This window comes from Saccharomycodes ludwigii, chromosome II (genome assembly GCF_020623625.1).
Source record: "Saccharomycodes ludwigii strain NBRC 1722 chromosome II, whole genome shotgun sequence".
In the NCBI taxonomy this organism is placed as follows: Eukaryota; Fungi; Ascomycota; class Saccharomycetes; order Saccharomycodales; family Saccharomycodaceae; genus Saccharomycodes; species Saccharomycodes ludwigii.
Window position 1 is genome coordinate 334,541 of NC_060201.1, and position 22,431 is coordinate 356,971.

General features: G+C 31.6%; 14 protein-coding genes and 1 non-coding gene across 15 annotated transcripts; 10 read left to right on the forward strand and 5 right to left on the reverse strand.

Moving 5' to 3' along the window:
• Positions 1 to 1,771: 1,771 nt before the first annotated feature.
• SCDLUD_001434 (uncharacterized protein) lies at positions 1,772 to 2,461 on the forward strand (the record flags this gene model as incomplete). The annotated part of the gene is made up of 1 exon (XM_046081544.1): positions 1,772 to 2,461. The coding sequence occupies one exon, from the start codon at positions 1,772 to 1,774 to the stop codon at positions 2,459 to 2,461; it is 690 nt and encodes a 229-aa protein (XP_045935597.1).
• Positions 2,462 to 3,030: 569 nt separating this feature from the next.
• On the forward strand, positions 3,031 to 4,008 carry SCDLUD_001435 (uncharacterized protein; the record flags this gene model as incomplete). The annotated part of the gene is made up of 1 exon (XM_046080339.1): positions 3,031 to 4,008. One exon carries the CDS (start codon positions 3,031 to 3,033, stop codon positions 4,006 to 4,008), a length of 978 nt encoding a protein of 325 aa, XP_045935598.1.
• A 478-nt stretch (positions 4,009 to 4,486) lies between these two features.
• On the forward strand, positions 4,487 to 4,702 carry MRA1 (Mra1p; the record flags this gene model as incomplete). The annotated part of the gene is made up of 1 exon (XM_046076839.1): positions 4,487 to 4,702. The coding sequence occupies one exon, from the start codon at positions 4,487 to 4,489 to the stop codon at positions 4,700 to 4,702; it is 216 nt and encodes a 71-aa protein (XP_045935599.1).
• A 259-nt stretch (positions 4,703 to 4,961) lies between these two features.
• On the reverse strand, positions 4,962 to 5,918 carry DPC29 (post-initiation translation factor DPC29; the record flags this gene model as incomplete). Its single annotated transcript, XM_046080340.1, has 1 exon — positions 4,962 to 5,918. One exon carries the CDS (start codon positions 5,916 to 5,918, stop codon positions 4,962 to 4,964), a length of 957 nt encoding a protein of 318 aa, XP_045935600.1.
• Positions 5,919 to 6,515: 597 nt separating this feature from the next.
• VMA7 (H(+)-transporting V1 sector ATPase subunit F) lies at positions 6,516 to 6,974 on the forward strand (the record flags this gene model as incomplete). Its single annotated transcript, XM_046080341.1, has 1 exon — positions 6,516 to 6,974. The coding sequence occupies one exon, from the start codon at positions 6,516 to 6,518 to the stop codon at positions 6,972 to 6,974; it is 459 nt and encodes a 152-aa protein (XP_045935601.1).
• Positions 6,975 to 8,029: 1,055 nt separating this feature from the next.
• CHS5 (Chs5p) lies at positions 8,030 to 9,769 on the reverse strand (the record flags this gene model as incomplete). Its single annotated transcript, XM_046080342.1, has 1 exon — positions 8,030 to 9,769. One exon carries the CDS (start codon positions 9,767 to 9,769, stop codon positions 8,030 to 8,032), a length of 1,740 nt encoding a protein of 579 aa, XP_045935602.1.
• A 767-nt stretch (positions 9,770 to 10,536) lies between these two features.
• On the forward strand, positions 10,537 to 12,042 carry CYS4 (cystathionine beta-synthase CYS4; the record flags this gene model as incomplete). Its single annotated transcript, XM_046080343.1, has 1 exon — positions 10,537 to 12,042. One exon carries the CDS (start codon positions 10,537 to 10,539, stop codon positions 12,040 to 12,042), a length of 1,506 nt encoding a protein of 501 aa, XP_045935603.1.
• A 137-nt stretch (positions 12,043 to 12,179) lies between these two features.
• Positions 12,180 to 12,662, reverse strand: DPC13 (Dpc13p; the record flags this gene model as incomplete). Its single annotated transcript, XM_046076840.1, has 1 exon — positions 12,180 to 12,662. One exon carries the CDS (start codon positions 12,660 to 12,662, stop codon positions 12,180 to 12,182), a length of 483 nt encoding a protein of 160 aa, XP_045935604.1.
• Positions 12,663 to 13,147: 485 nt separating this feature from the next.
• DST1 (transcription elongation factor DST1) lies at positions 13,148 to 14,020 on the reverse strand (the record flags this gene model as incomplete). The annotated part of the gene is made up of 1 exon (XM_046080344.1): positions 13,148 to 14,020. One exon carries the CDS (start codon positions 14,018 to 14,020, stop codon positions 13,148 to 13,150), a length of 873 nt encoding a protein of 290 aa, XP_045935605.1.
• Positions 14,021 to 14,352: 332 nt separating this feature from the next.
• Positions 14,353 to 15,213, forward strand: RNA15 (Rna15p; the record flags this gene model as incomplete). The annotated part of the gene is made up of 1 exon (XM_046080345.1): positions 14,353 to 15,213. The coding sequence occupies one exon, from the start codon at positions 14,353 to 14,355 to the stop codon at positions 15,211 to 15,213; it is 861 nt and encodes a 286-aa protein (XP_045935606.1).
• A 517-nt stretch (positions 15,214 to 15,730) lies between these two features.
• On the forward strand, positions 15,731 to 17,068 carry PTI1 (cleavage polyadenylation factor subunit PTI1; the record flags this gene model as incomplete). Its single annotated transcript, XM_046080346.1, has 1 exon — positions 15,731 to 17,068. One exon carries the CDS (start codon positions 15,731 to 15,733, stop codon positions 17,066 to 17,068), a length of 1,338 nt encoding a protein of 445 aa, XP_045935607.1.
• A 213-nt stretch (positions 17,069 to 17,281) lies between these two features.
• On the reverse strand, positions 17,282 to 17,401 carry SCDLUD_001445. Its single transcript has 2 exons — positions 17,363 to 17,401; positions 17,282 to 17,326 (listed from the first exon to the last, which is right to left on the reverse strand). It is a non-coding gene; the product is annotated as a tRNA-Leu (tRNA).
• A 735-nt stretch (positions 17,402 to 18,136) lies between these two features.
• Positions 18,137 to 19,000, forward strand: SCDLUD_001446 (uncharacterized protein; the record flags this gene model as incomplete). Its single annotated transcript, XM_046080347.1, has 1 exon — positions 18,137 to 19,000. The coding sequence occupies one exon, from the start codon at positions 18,137 to 18,139 to the stop codon at positions 18,998 to 19,000; it is 864 nt and encodes a 287-aa protein (XP_045935608.1).
• An 822-nt stretch (positions 19,001 to 19,822) lies between these two features.
• On the forward strand, positions 19,823 to 21,232 carry UGA1 (4-aminobutyrate transaminase; the record flags this gene model as incomplete). The annotated part of the gene is made up of 1 exon (XM_046080348.1): positions 19,823 to 21,232. The coding sequence occupies one exon, from the start codon at positions 19,823 to 19,825 to the stop codon at positions 21,230 to 21,232; it is 1,410 nt and encodes a 469-aa protein (XP_045935609.1).
• Positions 21,233 to 21,667: 435 nt separating this feature from the next.
• VPS20 (ESCRT-III subunit protein VPS20) lies at positions 21,668 to 22,351 on the forward strand (the record flags this gene model as incomplete). The annotated part of the gene is made up of 1 exon (XM_046080349.1): positions 21,668 to 22,351. One exon carries the CDS (start codon positions 21,668 to 21,670, stop codon positions 22,349 to 22,351), a length of 684 nt encoding a protein of 227 aa, XP_045935610.1.
• Positions 22,352 to 22,431: the final 80 nt, after the last annotated feature.

Below are 22,431 nucleotides of genomic sequence, written 5' to 3' on the forward strand. Positions count from 1 at the left end.
GCAATGTTCGGTTCTTACAGCAGCATTGACAGCATCAATTAACTTGTCAAAACGGTGCATTCTCATCAATTGGCGAGTTTGAATCTTCAGTCCTTGTATGAACAAATCAATGGCAAAATCATCTGACATATAATTACGAGGTAACATGGCATAGTACGTCATAAACTGTTTAACATACGTATCGACATCCTCCTTTTGTGAAACTCGCTTCAACTTTTCCACGATCTGGTACGAGTCTATCTTGGAACTATAGTAATCCTTAAAGTCAGCGGCAAATGCAGAGTATGTCATAGCTCTACAGTCGTTATGGTTAAAGTAGTTAGTGAACCATTGTAAAGCATTATCAGTAAGATTTTGACCTACAAAACAAATTTTCACGTAATCGTCTTTAATACCACACATAGCAAATTGGGTTTCGAAACTCAACAAAAATGCTGGAATTCTGGAAACATCCTTTTTGGCTCCAGAGAACTTAAATGGGGCGATAACAGTTAGATGCTGATTCATTCTTGAAATTTAATTTTAGCGGCGCTACCAGGTGTTATGTCGCAGAGAGGATATACTGAGAGGGGCAGGGTTAGTAAACAGATTTGATACTTTGCTATTTATATCAAGGCAGATGTAATAGTTTGTTGCTTGATCTTTTATATATTTTTAACTAATAAAACTATATAACTCATCTATTTCATAATCAACTTTCTAAATAAATCATCTCTTTATATATGATTTATTTTCACCTTTTTCCTTATGTTTGTATTAACTTTTTCTAATGTTTCTTCGTTGTCCGCTGGGCATATTTTCCTTCTTGCGGCGATCTCCGTATGTTCGGTCTTCTCCGTATTCTCGGAAGTACTTGCATCTCGTATAAAACGTGACACACACAATTCTACTTCATAACATGGTGTGTTATGTCGCAGAGAGGATATACTGGGAGGGGCAGGGTTAGTAGACAGATTTGATACTTTACTATTTATATCAAGGCAGATGTAATAGTTTGTTGCTTGATCTTTTATATACTTTTAACTAATAACTTATATATTATAACTAATTTCATAATTGATTTCTCTTGAATAAATCCTCTCTTTATATACGATTTATTTTCACGTTTCTGTTTCTGTTCTTGTTTCGATGTTGACACGACAATGTTATATTATTATTGGTTGGTCCTTTATTAACCGATCCTTTATTAACCGATCTTTTATTAACCGATCTTTTATTAACCGATCATTCTATATTCTGTACGGATTGTGATAAACACAATTCTACTTCATAACAAGACTTGTCGTAATATGAAACCAAGTAAACATATATTACAACCAACATACAGGAAATCTCCGTAATGGAAATTACCTTAATAGGAAGTCTCCGTAATGGAAATTACCTTAATAGGAAGTCTCCGCAATGGAAATTACCTTAATAGGAAGTCTCCGTAATGGAAATCACTTTTACAGGAAAACACCGTAACCAAGATGCCGCCTAAGGAACAACAACGAAATGTTGGAAAAGATTAATATGAACGTCAAATATAAATGTGAAAATAAATCATATATAAAGAGATGATTTATTATCAAGTTATTCATCAAAAGTATTTAAGTTATAGTTTTAAATAAATCTTTATTATATATTATTATTATATGTAAAGACCGAAATAGAACAAGAAATTAATTACCATAATCCGAACCCGTAATTATTACGACTAATCCTGAGTTACGCTTACGATATCTGGTAGCGCCGCTAAAATAGAAAACGATCAAAAGAAATAAGATTAACGATGAGTAACAATACTGATGGTGTTAGGTTAAACCCTTTCGCAGGAAGCCGTGATGTTCACACATTACTCCAATTCTTAGATGCTGTTGAAATTCGTTTTGTAACTAGGCGTATTTCTTCAAATCAGGAGAAAATTTGTTTTTTAGCTGAAAACTTGGATGGTGATGCTGCCTCGTGGTTTAGAAACGCATACCGAAGAGCAGACTTAACAGACGTACCCTACGAAACTGTTGTTGCTAAGTTGAAAGAACATTTTTTTGTCGCTATTGACCCTTACCAAATGTACCTTGATTTAAATAAAATGAGACAGACCAAGAGTGTTATAGAATACAGTGACAAGTTCGAGAAAACCGGATTGTTATTGCCTACCGACTTTGTCTCAGAAAAAGCCCTAATTGTAACTTTCGTCGCTGGGTTAAAAAAGGACATTTGCAGAGAATTGAGAATTCTTGACCCGCAAACATTGAGAGAAGCAAAAAAGATGGCTTTGGAAATTGAGTTATTAGGATCGAATATATACAATACAGATGGGACTAGCATATTAATATCAAAGAAGAACAATTTTAATGCTTTACGTTTCAAATATTCAGATCGTAACAGCAATTTGGGACATTGGCCTTGCAATAAACCAGGCTCTGCAAACGATTATTGGAAAGCCCGTTCAAGTCTGAAAGCCCTATATAGAGAATAGAGAAAAAAAAATTATGGTACGGATGTGGTAATTCAGGACGCTATGTTTCTAGTTGTCCAAAGAACAGAAATAAAAATGCAAATTATTCTATGTCTTGGAAATATTAAATCTAATTGCCCAAGCACATATAAGAACTGGAGCATTTTATCAACACTAAAAAAAAAAAAAAAAAAAAAAGGAAGAAGAAAAGGTTCGTTACATAATAATAATTTTTTTTTTTTTTTACTATCTCTAATCCCAACTAATTGGCTTAATTTTCATATAGTGCCTATAATAAGCACTTAAACAATATGTACATGATCGTTGTTGTATTATTTCTCTTGAAAGCTGTTTTTATCTTAACTGTGAGCCTTTTATACTAAAAATAAAAAAAAGGTAAATTATATATATATATATATATGTCACAAGGCTGAGAAAAACAGAGAGAATGAAAAAGGTTTTCAATTATATGTGTAAAATATGGCATTTTACAAGAAAACATTCATGTAAAAATAACGGATTTATAAGAAGAGAAAAAAATTAAAAAAAAAAACCAAAAAAAAAAAGAAAAAAAAAAAAAATAAAATAAAATGTCAAACCAGAAACATGAGGATATCCCTATAACAATATCATTTATATCTGGAGGTATAGCAGGTGCAGTATCAAGAACAGTAGTCTCGCCGTTTGAAAGGGTTAAAATTTTAAAACAAGTGGAAATTAAAAATGATGGAATGAGCAACAGTGCAAATATTTCCACGTTGATTAAAAGAATGTATCAAAATGAAGGTATAAAGGGCTTGTTTAGAGGTAATGGCATGAATTGTATTAGAGTTTTCCCATATATGGCTGTACAATATTTAACCTTTGAAACTTTTAAAAATTATATATTAAATTATGAAAATGCTCGTAACACTAAAGACGGATCGACAGTAATATCACAATTGACTAACGTGCAAAGGTTGGTCGATGGTGCCTTGAGTGGTGGCTTAAGTTGTTTGGTAACTTATCCTTTAGATTTGGTTAAAACAAGATTAAGCATACAAACCACATTAAACAATAAGAATGAGATTAATAAGTTGAAACATCCCGGTATGGTGGAGCTATTAACGAACACCTATAAAAATGAAGGTGGTATAAGAGGCTTGTATAAAGGGTTATTTCCAACTTTATTGGGCATTGTTCCGTATGTGGCATTAAATTTCCAAATATACGAGGATTTAAAAGAATTATATTTGAACCATTATCACATTAACGAACCTTCCAGTTTTATAAAATTGACCATGGGTGCTGTAAGTGGAGGTATAGCTCAATGCATTATATATCCATTTGACTTATTAAGGAGAAGATTCCAAGTAATTTCCATGAATAACGGGTCATTAGGAATTCATTACACGGGTGTAGTGGATGCTTTGCTCCAAATAGGCAAAAAGGAAGGCTTTAAGGGTTACTACAAGGGATTAACAGCCAACTTATTCAAAGTTGTTCCATCGACAGCTGTGCAATGGCTAACTTATGAATTGTGTGTTGAATATTTTTTCTTAAAGCAGGATGCCTTACGTGCTTTCTAAGATTACCCAATCAGATTTGTTTGTAGTGATGCCATCGCTTTGAACGAAACATTTGGTTTTTGATGTTATAAGCTCTGCGTGTGTTTCTGTATATGAATTGTACGATATTTCCTTATTTAAATCTTTAGCTTTTTTTTTTTTTTTTTAATTTTTTTTTTCTGTAATATTTGATAAATTTTGTATTTGGTATCAAAGGGTTTGACCATTTAGCTGTACAAGCAAACTTTCAACTTCTTTCTCTCTTCCTTTTTTTTTTTTCTTTTTTTTTTTTCTGTAATGACTCGGTACATTTTCTAACAATTCTTACAACTTAGTGTTTTGTTGTTCTTCTTAAACAATTACTATTGATCTGAGTCTTTTTTTTTTTTTTTCCAATTTGAACGATATAGGAACTAGTCGTACATTTTCACACTCACATAAAAAAAATTAGCAAACAGACAAGCTACACACGTACACGCACACACATATATATATATAAATGAGACCAGCTCAAGTTTTGATGAATTCTGCCAATAAGGCCAAGAAAGGTGGTATTAACATTCCAGTCGAGTTAACCCCATTATTCGCTGCCATGGGTATTGCTATTGCCTCTGCTTGTTATTTTACTTACAAGAAATTTAGATATGATGACACATTAAGGGTTTCCCATAACCCAGAATTATCTGTTGCCAAGGAAGTTATTGACAAGAAATGAGATACTGATTTTTCTTACTACATGACTGTTTTTACTTTTTTTTTTTTCATCGATATTATTTTTATTATTCCATAAAACATGCAATTAATTATTTATTTATTCGTTTTTATTATATTGAGGTTGATATTAACAAGGCAGTGTATATACATATATATGTACTGAGTTTGATATATTTAAGTCCTTTAATTTTAAACAATTTTCTTTTGTAATTATTTACAAGTCTTAGCAATGAATATACAGATATATTAAAGTTAAGCAATCAATCTTCTTTGACGTTTGTGTAAATTTCAGTAACATCATCGATTTCATCCAATGTGCTGTAAAACTTTTCCAGTTTGATGCGAGCCTCATCTTTCTCACCAATTTCTACCAACATATCTGATTTGGGTTGGAAACCGATACTAATGTCCTTAATTTTGTATTTCAACTTTTCCTTAATTTCTTGTGCTAAAGTATTAGTTATGGAAGGATCACAACTAATTTCAAAGATCTTGTCACTATATTCCGCCTCCTCATCATTTTGAAGCGATTCAGACTGTTCTTGTTCATCTGGCTCTATTTCTTGTAAATCTTCAACCCCTTCTATATTAGTTAACAGATCATCAAAAACAACATCATAGTTATCATTATCTTTTAATGGACTTATGCTAATGTACCCCATTCTGTCAAAAAAATATAGTGTGGGTGTCATACTACCACCTATTTTATTGAAAGCAGCCCTCACAAGGCCTACTGTTCTATTTTTGTTATCGGTTAAACACTCGATAACAAAAGCTATGCCACTTGGACCAATACCTTCATATATACATAATTCACCATTATTCCCACCATTTGCACCAGAACCTTTTTTAATGGCATTGTCAATAACTCTTTTGGTGACATTAGCCTTGCAAGCTTGCTCTATTGCAGAAGCTAATCGAACATTTAATTTTGGATCGGCATTCCCACCACCCAACTTAACTGCTAAGGCTATTTTGTTAGCAAATTTACTAAACAGCTTATTTCTTTCAGCATCGTTTTTAGCTTTATCATGCTTAATTGAAGACCATTTGTTATGTCCTGACAATGTGGGGTTTGTTAAAACGGTAAATGATTTAATAAAGGGAGTGGTAGTATTAGTATTGCTTGAAGTTATACATTCGGTATTAAGCAATGTGGATTTAAATACATTAGAAGTAATTCTTCTTGTGGTGGTGGCGGTGGATCTGAGTAACATGGTTGTAGTTTTTGTTAATTTATTCTTGGTTTATTTAAATCTATTTTATAGAAGCCATCAGCATGGAGGAGAAAGAGGTTAGATAAAGGATTTAAGGTTATTTGTTGTTAGCAACTTAAACAGAAAATTAAACTACAAGTTAAACAGAAAATGGAATTAAAGTGAATAATCCGTTCATTAAATTTCCATTTCGGTTTGTTTATTATTTTTTATTTTTATTTTTACATATCCGAGAGTGTTTAACCCGGTCCAAAATTATTTTTTTGTTGACGTAAAAAATGATTTGTGATGTGTCGTGCAAAATGATACATTCTGTTTATTAATTTGCCATTTTCTTTTTCTTTTATATATTTTTTTTTTTAGAACCTTTTTTTGCTTTATTCTATTATTTTTTTTTTTTTTTTTTTTTTCTTTGACAGTTTATTATTTTATTTTTTGCAGCCAAAATTAATAGAATATAAAAATAAAAAAAAAAAAAAAAAAAAACAAAAATAAAAGGTATAAAGAGCTTAAATCATAGAAACAATCCAGTTCAAACTTTGGATAAACCCACTATCATAGAATTGTAGATTATCTTTATATCATAATATCATAATCATGTCTAGTTCTTCAACAGGTCAAGCAGAAAAACGTAATATAATAGCCGTTATAGGAGATGAAGATACTACTACTGGCTTATTATTAGCAGGTGTAGGCCAAATAGCACCAAATCAAACAGCAGAACAAGATGATTCCGTCGCTCAAGATCGTAGCAATACTGATACAAAACATAAAAATGAGGATATTGGAGACAACATGGGGAAAAATTTTTTTGTATATAGAGAGGGGAAAACTACTAAGCAGGAATTAGAAGAAATCTTTCAGTTGTTCACCCAAAAAAGGAAGGACATTTCGTTATTATTGATCAATCAATTTGTTGCTGATAAAATTAGGCATTCAGTCGATTCATATACTAATGCTTTCCCTGCTATCCTGGAAATTCCATCCAAAGACCATCCTTATAACCCAGAGAAAGATTCTGTTTTGAAAAGAGTTAAAAAATTGTTTGGAGAATGAAAACGTTACTATCGAATCCTTTTTTTTTTTTTTTGCAACAAATAAAGAAACATAGTGTCATATTAGCTGTCTCTTGCAATTGGTCAAATAACCAAGTTATTAATACTAATTTGTGTTTTTTTTTTTTTTTAGACTTTATATTACGTATCTTTACATAAATAAATAAACAAAGATTAAAAGACAAAAACCACTAAATATCGAAACAAACATATATAAACTATTGATTGTAAAGATTGAAGCGAAAGAAAGCTGTGTGTTTAGAATATTCTCTCTTTCCCCCTTCTCCTTATCTTTAGATTCGGCGAGTATCAGAATATTTTTGTTTATGACAGAGCTGTTATTAGTCGCTTTAGCATTAGATGTGGCAGTAGCATCTTTTTTTTCATTAGTACTTATTTCTTGCTATTTATTGGACGTTTTCTCTAAATTATATTCTTCAGGTTTTGGTTCTTTATCCTCAAATTCTTTTTTATTTATTACGCCATTAGCTGAAGGTGTTTCTTCAAGTTCATTCGACTTTGTAGCCTCAACTTCTTTTTTTAGATTTTCAGATTCTATATCTTGCACAGTAGCCTCTTGTTGTTCAATTGGTAAATCAGATTTTATATCCACGTCTTCTTTCAAACTTTCTGATTCGATTGGTCGGGTTTGTTCTTCATTACTGCCCTCAATTTCCCCTTCTTTTTTATTTTCTTCCAGTGTCTCTTCTTCTACTTTATTTTCCTCAGTTGGTTTTTCTTCTACTGGTTCTTCATCCACTGGTTCTTCATCCACCGGTTCTTCATCCATTGTCTCTTCTTCTACTGGTTCTTCTCCTTTGTTTTCCTCAATCGGTTCTTCTTTAGTTTCCTCAGTTGGCTCTTCTTTAGTTTCTTCAGTTGGCTCTTCTTCTACTGGTTCTTCATCCACTGGTTCTTCATCCACTGGCTCTTCTTCTTTGTTTTCCTCAATTGGTTCTTCTTTAGTTTTCTCAATTGGTTCTTCTTCCACTGGTTCTTCTTTAGTTTCCTCAGTTGGTTCTTCTTCTACGGGTTCTTCTTCCACGGGTTCTTCTTCTACGAGTTCTTCTTCCATTGGTTCTTCTTCCATTGGTTCTTCTTCCACTGGTTCTTTTTCCACTGGTTCTTCTTCCACTGGTTCTTCTTCCACTGGTTCTTCTTCCACTGGTTCCTCTTCCACTGGTTCTTCTTCCACTGGTTCTTCTTCCACTGGTTCTTCTTCACTGGTTCTTCTTTCACTGGTTCTTCTCTATTTCCCTCTACTGGGTTTTCTTTATTCTCTCCCATCAGTTCCTCTTCTTCTCCTTTATTTTCTTCAATTGGTTCTTCGTTATTTCCCCCCACCGACTCTTCATTATTCCCCCCCACTGGTCCTTCATCTTTAGTTTCCTCAACCGGTTCTCCTTCTTTACCTTCTTCCACCATAGGTTCTTCCATTGACTTTTCTTCTTTACCAGCTTGTTCAATTATATTTTCATATTTGCCTTCTTCATCCTCATCTTCTTGTTGATCATTTAAATCCACAGCTTTAATTTTTTTATCATTTTTTAATACATCCTCCTTTTGCTCTTTTGATTGCTCATTGTCTGTAGTTAGTTCTTCATTTAAGTCTTCTGTTTTAAAGTCTTTATCTTCCAAACCTCCCTCCTGTTCCGAGTTTCCAGAACTAGCTTTGTCTTCCTTTTCAATATTATTTTCTTCTTCTTCTTCCATTTTATTCTCTTTTTGAACTTCAGTTACCGCTTCTTGGTCCTTTCCAGTCTCAGTTTTTTCTTCAGCACTAATTTTACTCAAATATGCCTCGGTTAAACTCTTATCAAATTTATAGTTTCCGGTCATATCATCGGCACCACCAACAGGATTTTGATAATAGAATCCTCTGACTCCAATAATTCTCTTTTCGACTTGACAAGCTCTAACCCATTCTGGCTTGACAATAGGAATATTGTTCCTCTTGGCCTTTTCTAACTCTTCATCTTGATCGTTATCAACTTCATCAACTTCATTAGTAATATAGTGGGTAGTGTCAATAGTAACTTTATTTTGCAATGGTTTAGCACCAATGCTGTCTAAACAACTTTTAATATCGTTTTCAGTGATTTGTAAAGTAGTATCTAATTTACCTAAACAACAAGTAATACCACTCATGTCGGTCATTTTGTGTGTTTTAATAGCTAACCTATTAGAGTAATAAGTCCCCGATGTAGTTGACATTTTCAATTGAAACTCGTAGCTGGTATCTACACTTAAACCAGATATTTTAAAACTATTGGTTTTAATAGGATTAGGGATCATAGTAATTCTCTCCATCTTGGTGTGAGTAGCAGCTCCTGTGCTAGACTGGGCGTTATCAGGAATAGAAGAACCAGAATTGGCATTTTCTGGTTTGATTGTTGATTTATACAAAATCAATGACTTCAAATCCACGGAACCCAAATTCAAATTATCCCATTTCAAAATACAACTTGTTTGTGTAACATTAAGCTTGGATAAGTGAGGTGGTGATGGTTCCAATTGTCCGTATTTCTGGAAGATATCATTTTGTAAATTTAAAAATTTGGTGAAAACATTAGATTCAGACTCATAGTTGTGAGAAACGTTAAATTGAACGATTGAACCTGTTTTAATATCTTCTGGTAACAAAATAGTAGGAAACTCGATAATTAAATGATCATCTGTTGTTAATAATGCGATTGAAGCGTCCACTTTACCAACAGTTAAGGAAACAATACCTTCCCCCTTTTGATTACTTTGGGTATTTGTTGAACTAATATCAGTGGCTGTTGTTGTAGTCATTTTTTGATGAATATTTGACAATTGTTTTATTTCTATTTTTGTTCTCAATAAATAACAAGTAGGAATTTATTTTATTAAAAGGGAAAAAGAAAGAAACACAACACAGAAGAAAAGGAGAGAAAATAATTTTCTTTGTTTTTCATTTGTTGGTTATTTTAATTATTACTTTAAATATAAAATGTATATATTTTTAGGCGTTATAGTTATTGTTGTTCTCATGATATGTCCGAGATATTTCGGACACAACAAATAACTTTCGTTTTAAGCGATGTCACATGACAATGAAAACTGTGGCAGTGCACGCTGAGAATGTAATATCACGTGCCAATAACATAGGTTGTTGAACTGTGTGTTTTTGTTTTAGCCATTTGTCCCTTTGTGTCGCAATTGCTATGAAAGGCAAAGGCTGAGTGTGTAATACTTGCTGATTCTCGCTGTGTTAGAAATACCACGTGAAATTGTCTTGGGTTTTTTTTTCTTTTTTTTTCTTTTTCTTTTTTCTTTTTTCTTTTCAAATACAGTTAAAAAATATATATATATATAATATAAGATAAAACTACAAATTGTTATCTTTTTATTTTTATTTCTGTTTTCTTTTTTGTTTCTATTTTACATCTGTTTTACTCTCCTCCCCTTTCCATTTTTTTTTTTTTTTTTTTCTTTTCTTTTTTTCCTTCATTCAAAACATTCATTTATTCTCCCCCTGTTTTGAAAGTCCTCATACACTCAACAAAAGAAACTCCCACACAAAGCACATATCAGATACAATGTCTGCCCAAACACATTCAATATCCACAAATGTTTTAGACTTGGTTGGTCAAACACCCTTATTAAAGTTAAATAAATTGCCCCAAGATTTGGGTATTAAACCTAAGGTCTACTGCAAACTAGAACTGTACAATCCTGGTGGTTCCATTAAAGATCGTATTGCTAAAGCTATGATCGAAGACGCTGAAAAGCGTGGCATTATTCATCCATCTCGTTCCACTTTGATTGAACCAACTAGTGGTAATACTGGTATTGGTTTGGCTTTAATTGGCGCTATTAAAGGTTATAGAGTCATTATAACTTTACCAGAAAAAATGTCCAATGAAAAAGTCTCTGTTTTAAAAGCCTTGGGTGCTGAAATTATTAGGACACCAACTGAAGCTGCTTGGGATTCTCCAGAATCTCATATCGGTGTCGCTCTGAAATTGCAAAATGAGATTCCAGGCGGCATTATTTTAGACCAGTATAATAATCCATACAATCCAATTGCTCATATCCTAGGTACTGGAAAGGAAATACACGAACAATTGGATAAAATAGGCGAGTTGGACAAATTGCGTGGTGTTTTTGCTGGTGCAGGTACCGGTGGTACTATTACCGGTATTGCTAAGTATTTGAAAGAGAATGTTAGCAGCAATATTAAAATTATTGGGGCAGATCCAGAAGGATCCATTTTGGCCCAGCCAGAAAATCTTAACGACACTAAATTAGCTTCTTATAAAGTTGAAGGTATTGGATATGATTTTGTTCCTAAAGTTTTAGATAGATCTTTGATTGATAAATGGTATAAAACACATGATAAACCATCTTTTAAATATGCTCGTCAATTAATTACTTCTGAAGGTTTACTAGTTGGTGGTAGTAGTGGTTCTGCTTTTGAGGCTTTGGTTAATTATTGTCAGGAGCATCCAGAATTAGATGAAGATGATGTTTTGGTTGTCATTTTCCCGGATAGTATTAGATCTTATTTGACCAAGTTTGTTGATGATGAATGGTTGAAGAAGAACGGTTTATGGGACGATGAATTTGAACAAATTGTTAACAAGAGGAAAGAACCAATTAGGGATATCTATAATGGTGCTACTGTCAAGGATTTGAAATTAAAACCTGTTGTAAGTGTTTTAGAAACTGAAAAACTAAGTACTGTTATATCTATATTGAAAGACAACGGGTTTGACCAATTGCCCGTATTAACCGCCGAAGGTAAATTATGCGGTCTAGTCACGTTAAGTAAATTGCTAAAGACTTTGCAAACAGCAAAAACCAAACCAGATACTATTAAGGGGATTTTCTTAGATTTTAGAAAGTTGAATAATTTTGATGAAGTCAGCAGTTACAATGAAAACAAGAGTGGTAAGAAAAAGTTTTTAAGCTTTGATATCAACACAAAATTAAGTGATTTGGATACTTTTTTCGAAAAGAATTCAAATGCCATCATTACTGATAAAACTTTGAAGCCAATTCATATTGTCACCAAAGTAGATTTGTTAACTTATTTAGCATAATGATTTTGTAACAAATAATCTAATATATAAATATTTATTGTAATGATGATATTATTTTTACGTACACTATGTTTTCATATTTACAAAACTTTGATTTAAGGAGAATGATGGTAAAAGGCGCAAAATGAATAACATCCCTATTCCTTATTATTTGAAGTGTTTTTACCGTTCATACCTAAAACACTCATCAAAGCACCGATTTGGTCTTGGCCAATGTTTATACCACATTTTTGCATTTCTTCTCTCAATTCAACCATAGCACCCTTAACTTGTTTATCCATGATAACCTTGATCATAGACCAAGGACTCATACTGCCAGAATCGGGATTAATATATTTTTTTTCAACCATGATGGCGCTAATTTCATTAAGCTTTTCTAAAACCGATGGATTTGAATATATCTTATCCATCAATTCTTGGACTTTTTCTAATTCATCAGATTCCTTGGAATTAAAAGTGGAGGGAGATGTTGCATAAAATCTATTAGTGGATGATTTAGCAACGGTATAAATAGGAGCTGGATAGCATAGTTTTTTGGCCAATATAATAGTATGGAATAAAGGTTTTTGTTGTTTTAATAGAGATTTTCTAGCTATAAAAGAAACAGTAGGAACAAACATTTGCGTTGATACTTTTGGAATAATTATTTTATGGTTATTACTGAGAAAATGGTATATAATATGATTATCTGTTGATAAAAAAATTGGAATATTTGAGATATTAGTGAGATTGCTTTTAAGGAAGTGAGAAAAACCATTACGAAAAAAAAAAAAAAAAAAAAAAAAAAATTGTTGGCTTCGCTTAAGAAGAAAATTCCATATATAAATAAAGGAGTTTAATACAATCAAATTTAAATAGGTTATTATATATCATACCGGTCAATATAAGTATTAAATATTGATATATTAATATTATATCAAAAAAGGAAAGAAATTTCATGTATAAAACATTAAAATTATATATATATATATATATATAAAGGTATAGATTCCCCCATTTCCTGAGAAATGGTGGGTATGTGAGTATTAATCACAAAATAACAGACCAAGATTAATACTATATGTACTCTTTTTTTCCTTTTTTCTTTTTCTTTTGTTGTTGTTGTTTAAGAAAACTTCCATCTATTACCACAATTCTCACAGGTACAAAACGTAGTCAATGGTTCATCTGCAGATCTAGTTTGTAATTGATAATATGAGACTTTCCTTTCTTTACATTTACCACATTGGAATCTATCGGTAACACTTCTTTCAACGGTGGCACCTTGAGCATTGTATAGATTTTTCTCTTTAATTTCCTGCAATTTTTTCTGCAAATGCTCGGGAGCTAAATCTTTTGGGTCGCAATTGACCAAATAATTCGGTGTGCAATCACCTGTTAAAATTTTAACTTTCAACTCTTTGTTTGTTTTTGATATTACACTAGAAAAGATTACACGATACTTATCTTTATATTTCTTTTCGTCGTTATTCGCATATACATTTAATTCGTTTTCTATATTAATACATAAATCTAAAATTTCATTTGAAGATTTTCTTGTTTCTTTACATAATGCATCATAAAAGGCTTTAATAACCATATCACGTAATTTTTCGTTGTGAACTTGAGTGTTGACATTATCCAATTTACTACTTCTAGGTTTATCGGGAAGTTCAGTAATAATATTTTTTTTTGTGTTGCTGTTATTAAGGCTACTAGAACTCTTGTTGGAACTAGCATTTAGTTTATTTTTCTTTTTTTCCTTTGAGATTTCTGTTTTCCAGTCATTAATTATTTTTTTGGAAACTTTTGAGACTTCTTGATTAGTGGATTTTTTAAATTGATTAACAGCAACCCCAACTTTAGTCTCTCGTAACAATTTTTCTGTGGGTTTCATATCTTTCTCCAATATCTTTAATATTTTTAAAACTTCCTCATCATTAGTTTTAGCTTTTTCCAAGTTTTTCACTAAAGTTAACACTTCTTTGGTTTCCAACATATTTTATGTCTAGAGACGAGATCCTAATTGTTTTAAAATGCTAGATTGATGAAAATGAAAGATGATATTTTTATATTTTTATTCTTTTTTTTTTCTGTTTGAATGATGGACAATAAACATGCAAACGTAGAAATATAAATATTATATATCATTTTTTTTTTACCAAGAGAAAAAAAAAAAAAAAAAAAAAAAGAATTTGGCTATGCTAAACGAAAGGTGTGGGTGTATGGAAAATAATAATAAAAGCTTTATTTGATTTTCCATCTTTTCATTTTTTTCATTTCAACAAATAAAACAAACACAACCAAAAGAAAAAGATAAGTTCAGCAGAAATGGATAATAAACCATCTAACATAGTCTATTTGGGGAATATCCCATTTGACCAAACAGAAGAACAAATATTGGATTTATGTAGTAATGTGGGACCAGTCAGAGGTTTAAAAATGATGTTTGATCCAAACACAGGTAAGTCAAGAGGGTTCTGTTTTATAGAGTTTAATGATATAAATACCAGTAGCAGCGCTGTTAGAAATTTAAATGGATATCAATTAGGTTCTCGTACATTAAAATGTGGGTTTTCAGATGAGGGAAGCACATCAGTAACAGCAACTGCTGTTAATAATGGTCGTTCTAATACTAATAGTGGTATTAATAATTCCGCCAATAACAATACCGGGCCTAACCAAAAACTACCAATATTTTCTTATCAAGGTAAAGTAGTAAATTGTGATAATATAGGCATAGACATAAATACAACAATGACAACGCCTGCAATGATGCTTTCTAGTATATTAGCGAATAATTACGGGAAGGAAAAACAGTTAAAGGTATTAGACTTGCTAAAACAAGAGAGTAGTGAGGCTGAAAACAGTATCACTTTGAAGCTGTTATTGACATTTCCTCAATTGAATTTTGCTTTGGCTGAAATTTTGTTGAGCAATGGATTAAGTACAGTAGAAGATTTATCCAAGCTAGCTATAACAAATAATGACAGTATAAGTGATAAAAATGGCAGTGAAGAAGGGAAACAAAACCAAGAGAATCCACGCAAATATAAAAAAACGCAACTAGGTTTATTGAAACAAGTTTTACAATTAAATGACACGGATATCTCCATGTTACCACCCGATGAAAAAATCATCATATACGATTTGAAACAAAGAGCTATGAAGGGAGATTTTGGACCTATATAAAAAGAAGAGATTGGATGATTATTTGCTTGGTAAGATGAAGTTATAATAGCAAGATGTAGTTTATATATATATATATATAATGAAATGAATTTAGTTCTTAGCACAAGTAATAAAATTATAATGATATTTTTTTTTTTTTACTCACAAAAAAGAAAAAAAACCCCCGAAACTAAATAATCAAAAAATAAGTTACAGGTTTTGATAGGTACGGATGTATCATATGTACAGGTTTCTTGAAATGTATATTTATTATGTAAGAAAGAAAAAAGGCCTTTTCATAACAGTAAAATTTTGTTGCTTAAATGATGCGTTTTATATATCTCGGATTTCAAGTCTATTTTGCTTTTTTTTTTTTTGTTTTTTGTTTTTTGTTTTTTGTTTCTTTCCCTTCTACTTTCCTTCCCTCTTGCTTTCTTCACCTCCTTTTAACATCTACTTAAAAGATCAAGCACAGAAAGGAACCACTTATAAGGAAAAAAGGAATATTATTTAACTACAGGCTTGACCACAGTTATAAATGAACAGTACTTCTTTTGCAATAAAACCCCACAGTATCAAGAATAACACACTAGTTGACCCAAGAACCAGAGTTTACAGGCACACTAAAACACCTGATGTTTACATTAGAGGTGTGCTCATTAAAAATGTGCCATCAAATTGGGATGAACAGACTGTATTAAGTGTAGTTGCAGGCTCGGGTGCAATAATTGGGATTAAACAACAGAAACTACAACCCTCCACTAATAGTAATAATTTTATAATAATATATACAACATCTAATGAATGTAAAAAAGCATATGATCTTATTTCTAAAATAGAAAATAAGCCATTTCAAATTGAACAGGTGTTAGTGGACGACGAACAGAATGAAGATGATAATATTGCTGGTATTAGTGGGTCTTCTTTATCTTCTGTCGCTGCATCACCTTCTTCTTTTTCTTCTTCTTCTTCCTTTTTTTCTGTACCTAACTCAAGGTGTAAAGCCCTATTAAAACTGAAAAGAGACAATTATCCGTGGGATTATAATTTACAATTACCCTTTGAAATGATCAGTGAAGTTCCATTACCAAAAAAGAATAAACCCATTTTCATACCGGAATTATTAATCAAGGCTTCGAGCTCATTGCCAAAACTACCACCAATAAACAAGAACACTGGAGATGGTGCCACGACTAGCCGGTTATATAGAGTAAATGATGTAATATCCAGTAAAATAAGCAAAATCCAACCGCCTCAGCTGATCGAAATCATTGCAAATTTGACAAGTTTAGCAAATAGTATTAATGCCAGTAATAGTATTGCTCATGGTGCCAATAACAACAATAAATCTTCAGGCAACAATGGTGCTTTAAAAGAGCAGATAAGTAGTTTTTTACAAAACGGAGATGTGGCGTTAATTGTAACACAAGGGTTGTTGGAAATGGGATTAGTTGATATTCCTTGTATCAATATGTTCTTAGAGAGTTTGGATGAAAAGAATGGAGTTTTTCCTAGTACTACTGTTTCTCCTGGTGACAGTGTTGTAGATTCGTCATCTTTGCCAATAACCACAAACACTACTGCTTCCTCAAGCTCTTCCTCTATTTCTGTTTCAAATACACCATCAGTTTCGCCTATAAATACACCAACTTCTATGAATAATAATGTCAACACAATTGGTAATAACCCTATTGACAGTGTTTCACGTACCACGGGTATTTTACCACAACACGTTGAAATAAAATTGTCTAAATTAAATAATTCAGAACAAGCTAATGTTATAAGACAGATATTAACCTTAACCAGAGACCAAATTTTGTTATTACCACCAAAGCAAAGGACTATGGTTGAGAATATACATAGGGAGTATTTATAATAAACCTAAGAGAATGGGGGGAAAGATCGAAAAGGAAAAAAAAAAAAATATAAAAGAAATATAATTGGATAGCTTGAGTTGTTTTTAATTTGTATATTAGTTTATTTTAAAGGTTCCATTGCTATATATATTTAGTTATTATTTCTTTAAAATATGAGTAATAAAATTGGTTATTCAATGATTATAAGTAAAAAAATTATAAAAATAATATATTGGTTGCTAAGAGATTCGAACTCTTGCATCTTACGATATCCGAGTGTTCATTACTATTGTTAACAATGAAAGTAAACTAATACTTGAATCGGACGCCTTAGACCGCTCGGCCAAACAACCTTACCACATGTCTTTCTGATTAAATAGTACTATATCAATAATATAGTTAGCAATAGAACGTAGGAATCTCAGAAAAACACGGAAAGTTTGGAAAGTACGAAGAACTCCGTAAAAGATGAAAATTTCCTAACAGAAAACAAGAAAACATTGGAAAAGAATAATACAAATTACAGATATAAAAAGAAGGGAAATATATAAGATATAATTTTATTAGTTGAAAGTGTCACGTTAGCTTATTGACCCTTTTCTTAAGATATATTTGCTTGATGTGATAAAGTTTGGAAAGGGATGCAAAAATGGGTATAATTTTTGGGTATAATTTTTAGGTATAATTTTTAGGTAGCCAGATATTAAAAAGATGCGTGTATAAAATCTAAATTAATTTTCAATTTTTAACCAAAAAGACCGATCAAAAGCGGAGAGTTAAAGGGACGCAGTAAGCAATATCGCTTGGAAGGGACACAATAAATAGAAAAATGGCTGTTGCGTGTGGGTTGATTCAGGCTTTTATTTGACAAAAAAAAAATAAAAAATATTAATAATAAAGACAAAAAAAAAAATAAGAGTCAGGCAATTTATTTTTTTATTTTTTTATTTTTTCATTTTTTCCCCTCTTTCTCTTTCCAAATCCCAAAAACTATATATATATATATATATAACTATCCCAACGTTTATAACCATTATTTCAATACAGAAATTATGACGCCCAACTAACACAAAAAAAGAAACGCCAAAATGTCCCACCAAATGGCCCCTTGGGTACCAATATTTATCCAAAGTGTAAAAAATAATTCCCAGTCATTCACCTCATTCCAATTGAGTTCAATATCAGCGGTTATCCAAAAAGACATCCATAACCAACAATCTTCAATATCATATAGGCCAAAATGTAGAACTGTCGTATTTAGAGATTTTTTATTTCACGATAAACATTCAAATATAATAACTTTCTCAACAGATTTAAGAAGTGATAAAATCGATCAATTGACAGAACAACCATGTTTTGAAGCATGTTTTTACTTTAGTAATACATGGGAGCAATTTAGACTAAGAGGTGATGTTTCTTTTATATTGAGTGATGGGAAATATCCAAACATAATATCAAATATTTGCGATCATAATAATGGAAACAGTGGTAATGATACTGTGATAAATTATCCTATACTATCTCCATCTGTTTGTAACCACTCCAAAGAAAAAAATGGCCACCCAGACATACATCACAGCACTTTAGTCGATGATGTTGATATAACGGAAGGTTACAAACCACCTGAACCGTTTGAATGGGATTTAGAATTAAAGAGACAATGGAACAATCTAAGTCGAAACGCCAAAGCTCAGTATAGAAGACCTGAACCTGGGTTGCCGATGAGCAATGAATTGAGTAAGAAATTGGATAAATTGAGTAGGGGTGTAGATGGAGTCAAAGAGGATATTGGGTTTCAAAACTTTGCCATAGTGTGTTTGTGCATTGACGAAGTTGATTATTTGAATTTGAAAGATGATGGCAAAAGTGGTGCTGAAAGATGGATATTTAAGAGGTTTATAGATGAAGATACTGGAATTGAAACTTGGGAAGAGAAGGAGGTTTGTCCATAATGTATGTTTTTAAGCAGTATGGATATGACTTTTGCATAGCTACTTTTTCAAAACAAATATATATATATATATATATATTTTTTGTGCTCCCTTGCGTGTGTTCTTCCTTGTTGTATAATTTGTAGATTAATGGTGCATTAAAATAAGCAGTATTATGTTATTTAATAAATTGTAAATGTGATTACAAAATAGTTTTAATAAAAAGAGGGATTGTGGATTAGTAAAGTGTACTAGGCACTAGGTTAATACAATTGATCAAATTACTAAACATTCCTAAAATTCACACACACAGCTTATAAAATTCCGCTGTTACAAACTTTTAATTATCCAAACGAACGAACGAACGAACGAACAAACAAACTAAAAATTTCCGCTCGGAATTTTTTTTGATTTCCGCTTTTTTAAAAAGACAAAAACAAAATATAATTTTTTTTTTTTCTGCTTTTATTTTTATAGTGCGATCAAGCGCTGTCTTATCAATAAAAAGCATGCAATCAATCAACCAAAACAAAAATAACTCGTTAAAAATAAAACTTATCCACCAAAGGCAATCGATAACAAACAAATAATCAATCAATCAATCAATCAATCACTCAATCAATCAAATTCATAAAATTAAAAACTCAAGAAATAAAATTAAAAAAAAAAAAAAAAAAAAAAAAAGTATATAAATCAAACAAAACTCATAACTAAAATTCAATTTTATTCTTTTTCTTATTTATATTTCTAATATATAACATATTCTCTCCTTATATTAAAATAATAATAATAATATCAATATCCAATAACAAACAAAAACACCCTCCATAAGGATTTCCAAATATGTCTTATTGTGAAAAATCTTATCCAACTGAACCAACTGCACCAACAGTCACAACCACACAAATTCCAGGACCAGCTAGTACCAAAGCCATTGAAAACTTGGGCAAAGTTTTTGATGCTAGACCATGCTACTTTGTTGCTGATTACGAAAAATCCATAGGTAACTATATTGTTGACCTTGATGGCAACACCTTTTTAGATTTATATGCTCAGATTGCTTCTATTGCTTTGGGTTACAACAATCCAGATTTGATCAAGGCTGCTAAATCCCCAGAAATGATCAGAGCCTTGGTTGAAAGACCAGCCATTGGTAATTTCCCAGGTAAAGATTTGGAAGGCATTTTGAAACAACTTTTGAAGTTTGCTCCAAAAGGTCAAGACCATATCTGGTCTGGTTTGAGTGGTGCTGATGCCAACGAATTGGCTTTCAAAGCTGCCTTTATGTATTACAGAAGTAAACAAAGAGGTTACAATACTGAGTTTAGCACACAAGAAAATGAATCCGTTATGGATAATGTTTCTCCAGGTTCTCCAAGCTTGGCTGTTTTGTCCTTTAAGAAAGCTTTCCACGGTAGATTGTTCGCCTCTGGTTCTGTTACATGTTCTAAGCCAATTCACAAGTTGGATTTCCCATCATTTCATTGGCCACACGCTGAATATCCATACTACCAATATCCATTAGATAAGCATACAGCTGAAAACAAAAAAGAAGATGACCGTTGCTTGCAAATTGTTGAAAAATTGATCACTTCTTGGGAAGTTCCAGTTGCAGCCTTGATTATCGAACCAGTTCAATCTGAAGGTGGTGACAACCATGCCTCTGCCTACTTTTTGCAAAAGTTGAGAGAAATCACTTTGAAGCATAATGTTGTTTACATCATTGATGAAGTTCAAACCGGTGTCGGTGCTACTGGTAAGTTCTGGTGCCACGAATACGCAAATATCACTCCTCCACCAGATTTGGTCACTTTTTCAAAGAAGTTCCAAAGTGCAGGTTATTGGTTCCATGATCCACAATTCATTCCAAACAAGGCATACAGACAATTCAACACTTGGTGTGGTGATCCAGCCAGAATGATCATTGCTGGTGCCATTGGTCAAGAAATTGTTGATAACAAGTTAGTTGATCAGGTTCAACGTGTTGGTAAATATTTGATTGATGAATTGGCAAAGGTATCCGAAAAATACCCTCAATACTTGCAAAGATTAAGAGGTAAAGGTACTTTTATTGCTTGGGATTTACCAACTGGTGAACAAAGAGATTTGTTTTTGAAGAAATTAAAGTTGAACGGTTGTAATGTTGGTGGTTGTTCTGATAAATCTGTTAGATTGAGACCCACACTTACCTTTGAAGAAAAACACGTTGATATTTTCATTGCTGCTGTCAACAAGACTTTGAAAGACTTTTAAACAGAAATAAAGCAAGAAATAATGTATAACTCTTTTTATTTTGTTATGTAGTGTAAAGTTAGATTTTATTAAAATAAATATTTTTATCACCCTTTTCCTTAATTTTGGGGTATTTGATTAATGATTTTAGAATTTATGGATATTGGATGAAATTTTTCTTGACTTTGTTTTACTTGTAATTAAAAAAAAAAAAAAAAAAAAAAAAAAAATTGTGTTCAAACTTTTAAAAAAAAAAATAATTTCTTATCTTTTAACAGACACATACATACATATATATATATATAGATATTTCCCCTCCTCCCAACTCAAAACATAAAAAAAATGAATTAAAATTGTTTAAATAACTGGTATCTATTAGTATTAAAAACAATCATCAATACTATCGCTATCAACACTTATATACAAAGGGAAAAAAGAGTCACAACCATTCGAAATATGGGCCAAAAACAAAGTAAGTTAACTAATCAAGATAAAGCAATTTTTCAACTAAAATTGTCAAGGGATAATTTAAATAAATTCACTCGAAATACAAATAACTTAATAGAAAATGAAAGAGCAAATCTAAAGTCAGCAATACGACAAGACATTAGTAACGGTAAAGATTATAAGGCAAATGTAAATATACGTATATTATTAAAAAGAATACATTACCAAGAGATTTTATTAAGCAAAGCTAACGACCAGCTTATTAATTTAGAAAATATGCTTTCTAATATTGAGTTTAAATTAATTGAAAAAGACTTTATCAAGGGTGTCGATACAGGAAATAAAATATTGACAAAGTTGAATAAGGAGTTGAATATAGATTACGTAAATGATGTTATGGATACTCTAGAAGATCAAATGAGTTATGAAAGAGAAGTTGATCAAGTATTAAACAGTAATATTCTCAGAATAGGCAATACAGGCAATATTGCTATTTCGTTGGACGATGAGATCGATAAAGAGTTGGATCAAATGTTAGGCGAGCAAAAACTCTCACAACAAGATGTAGATGAATCTAAAATTGTCGAGGATAAATTGCCCAGTGTTGAACATCTTCCTCTTCCAGCAGCAAAGGTTCAACCGGAAAAAGAAAAGGAAACAGAAACTCAAAGAGAAATGCCGTTGACCAATTAAAAATAAAACGAAATAAAAAACAAAAAACAAAAAAGAAAAAAAGAAAAAAAAAGTCGCAAGTGTTATTACAAATATATACA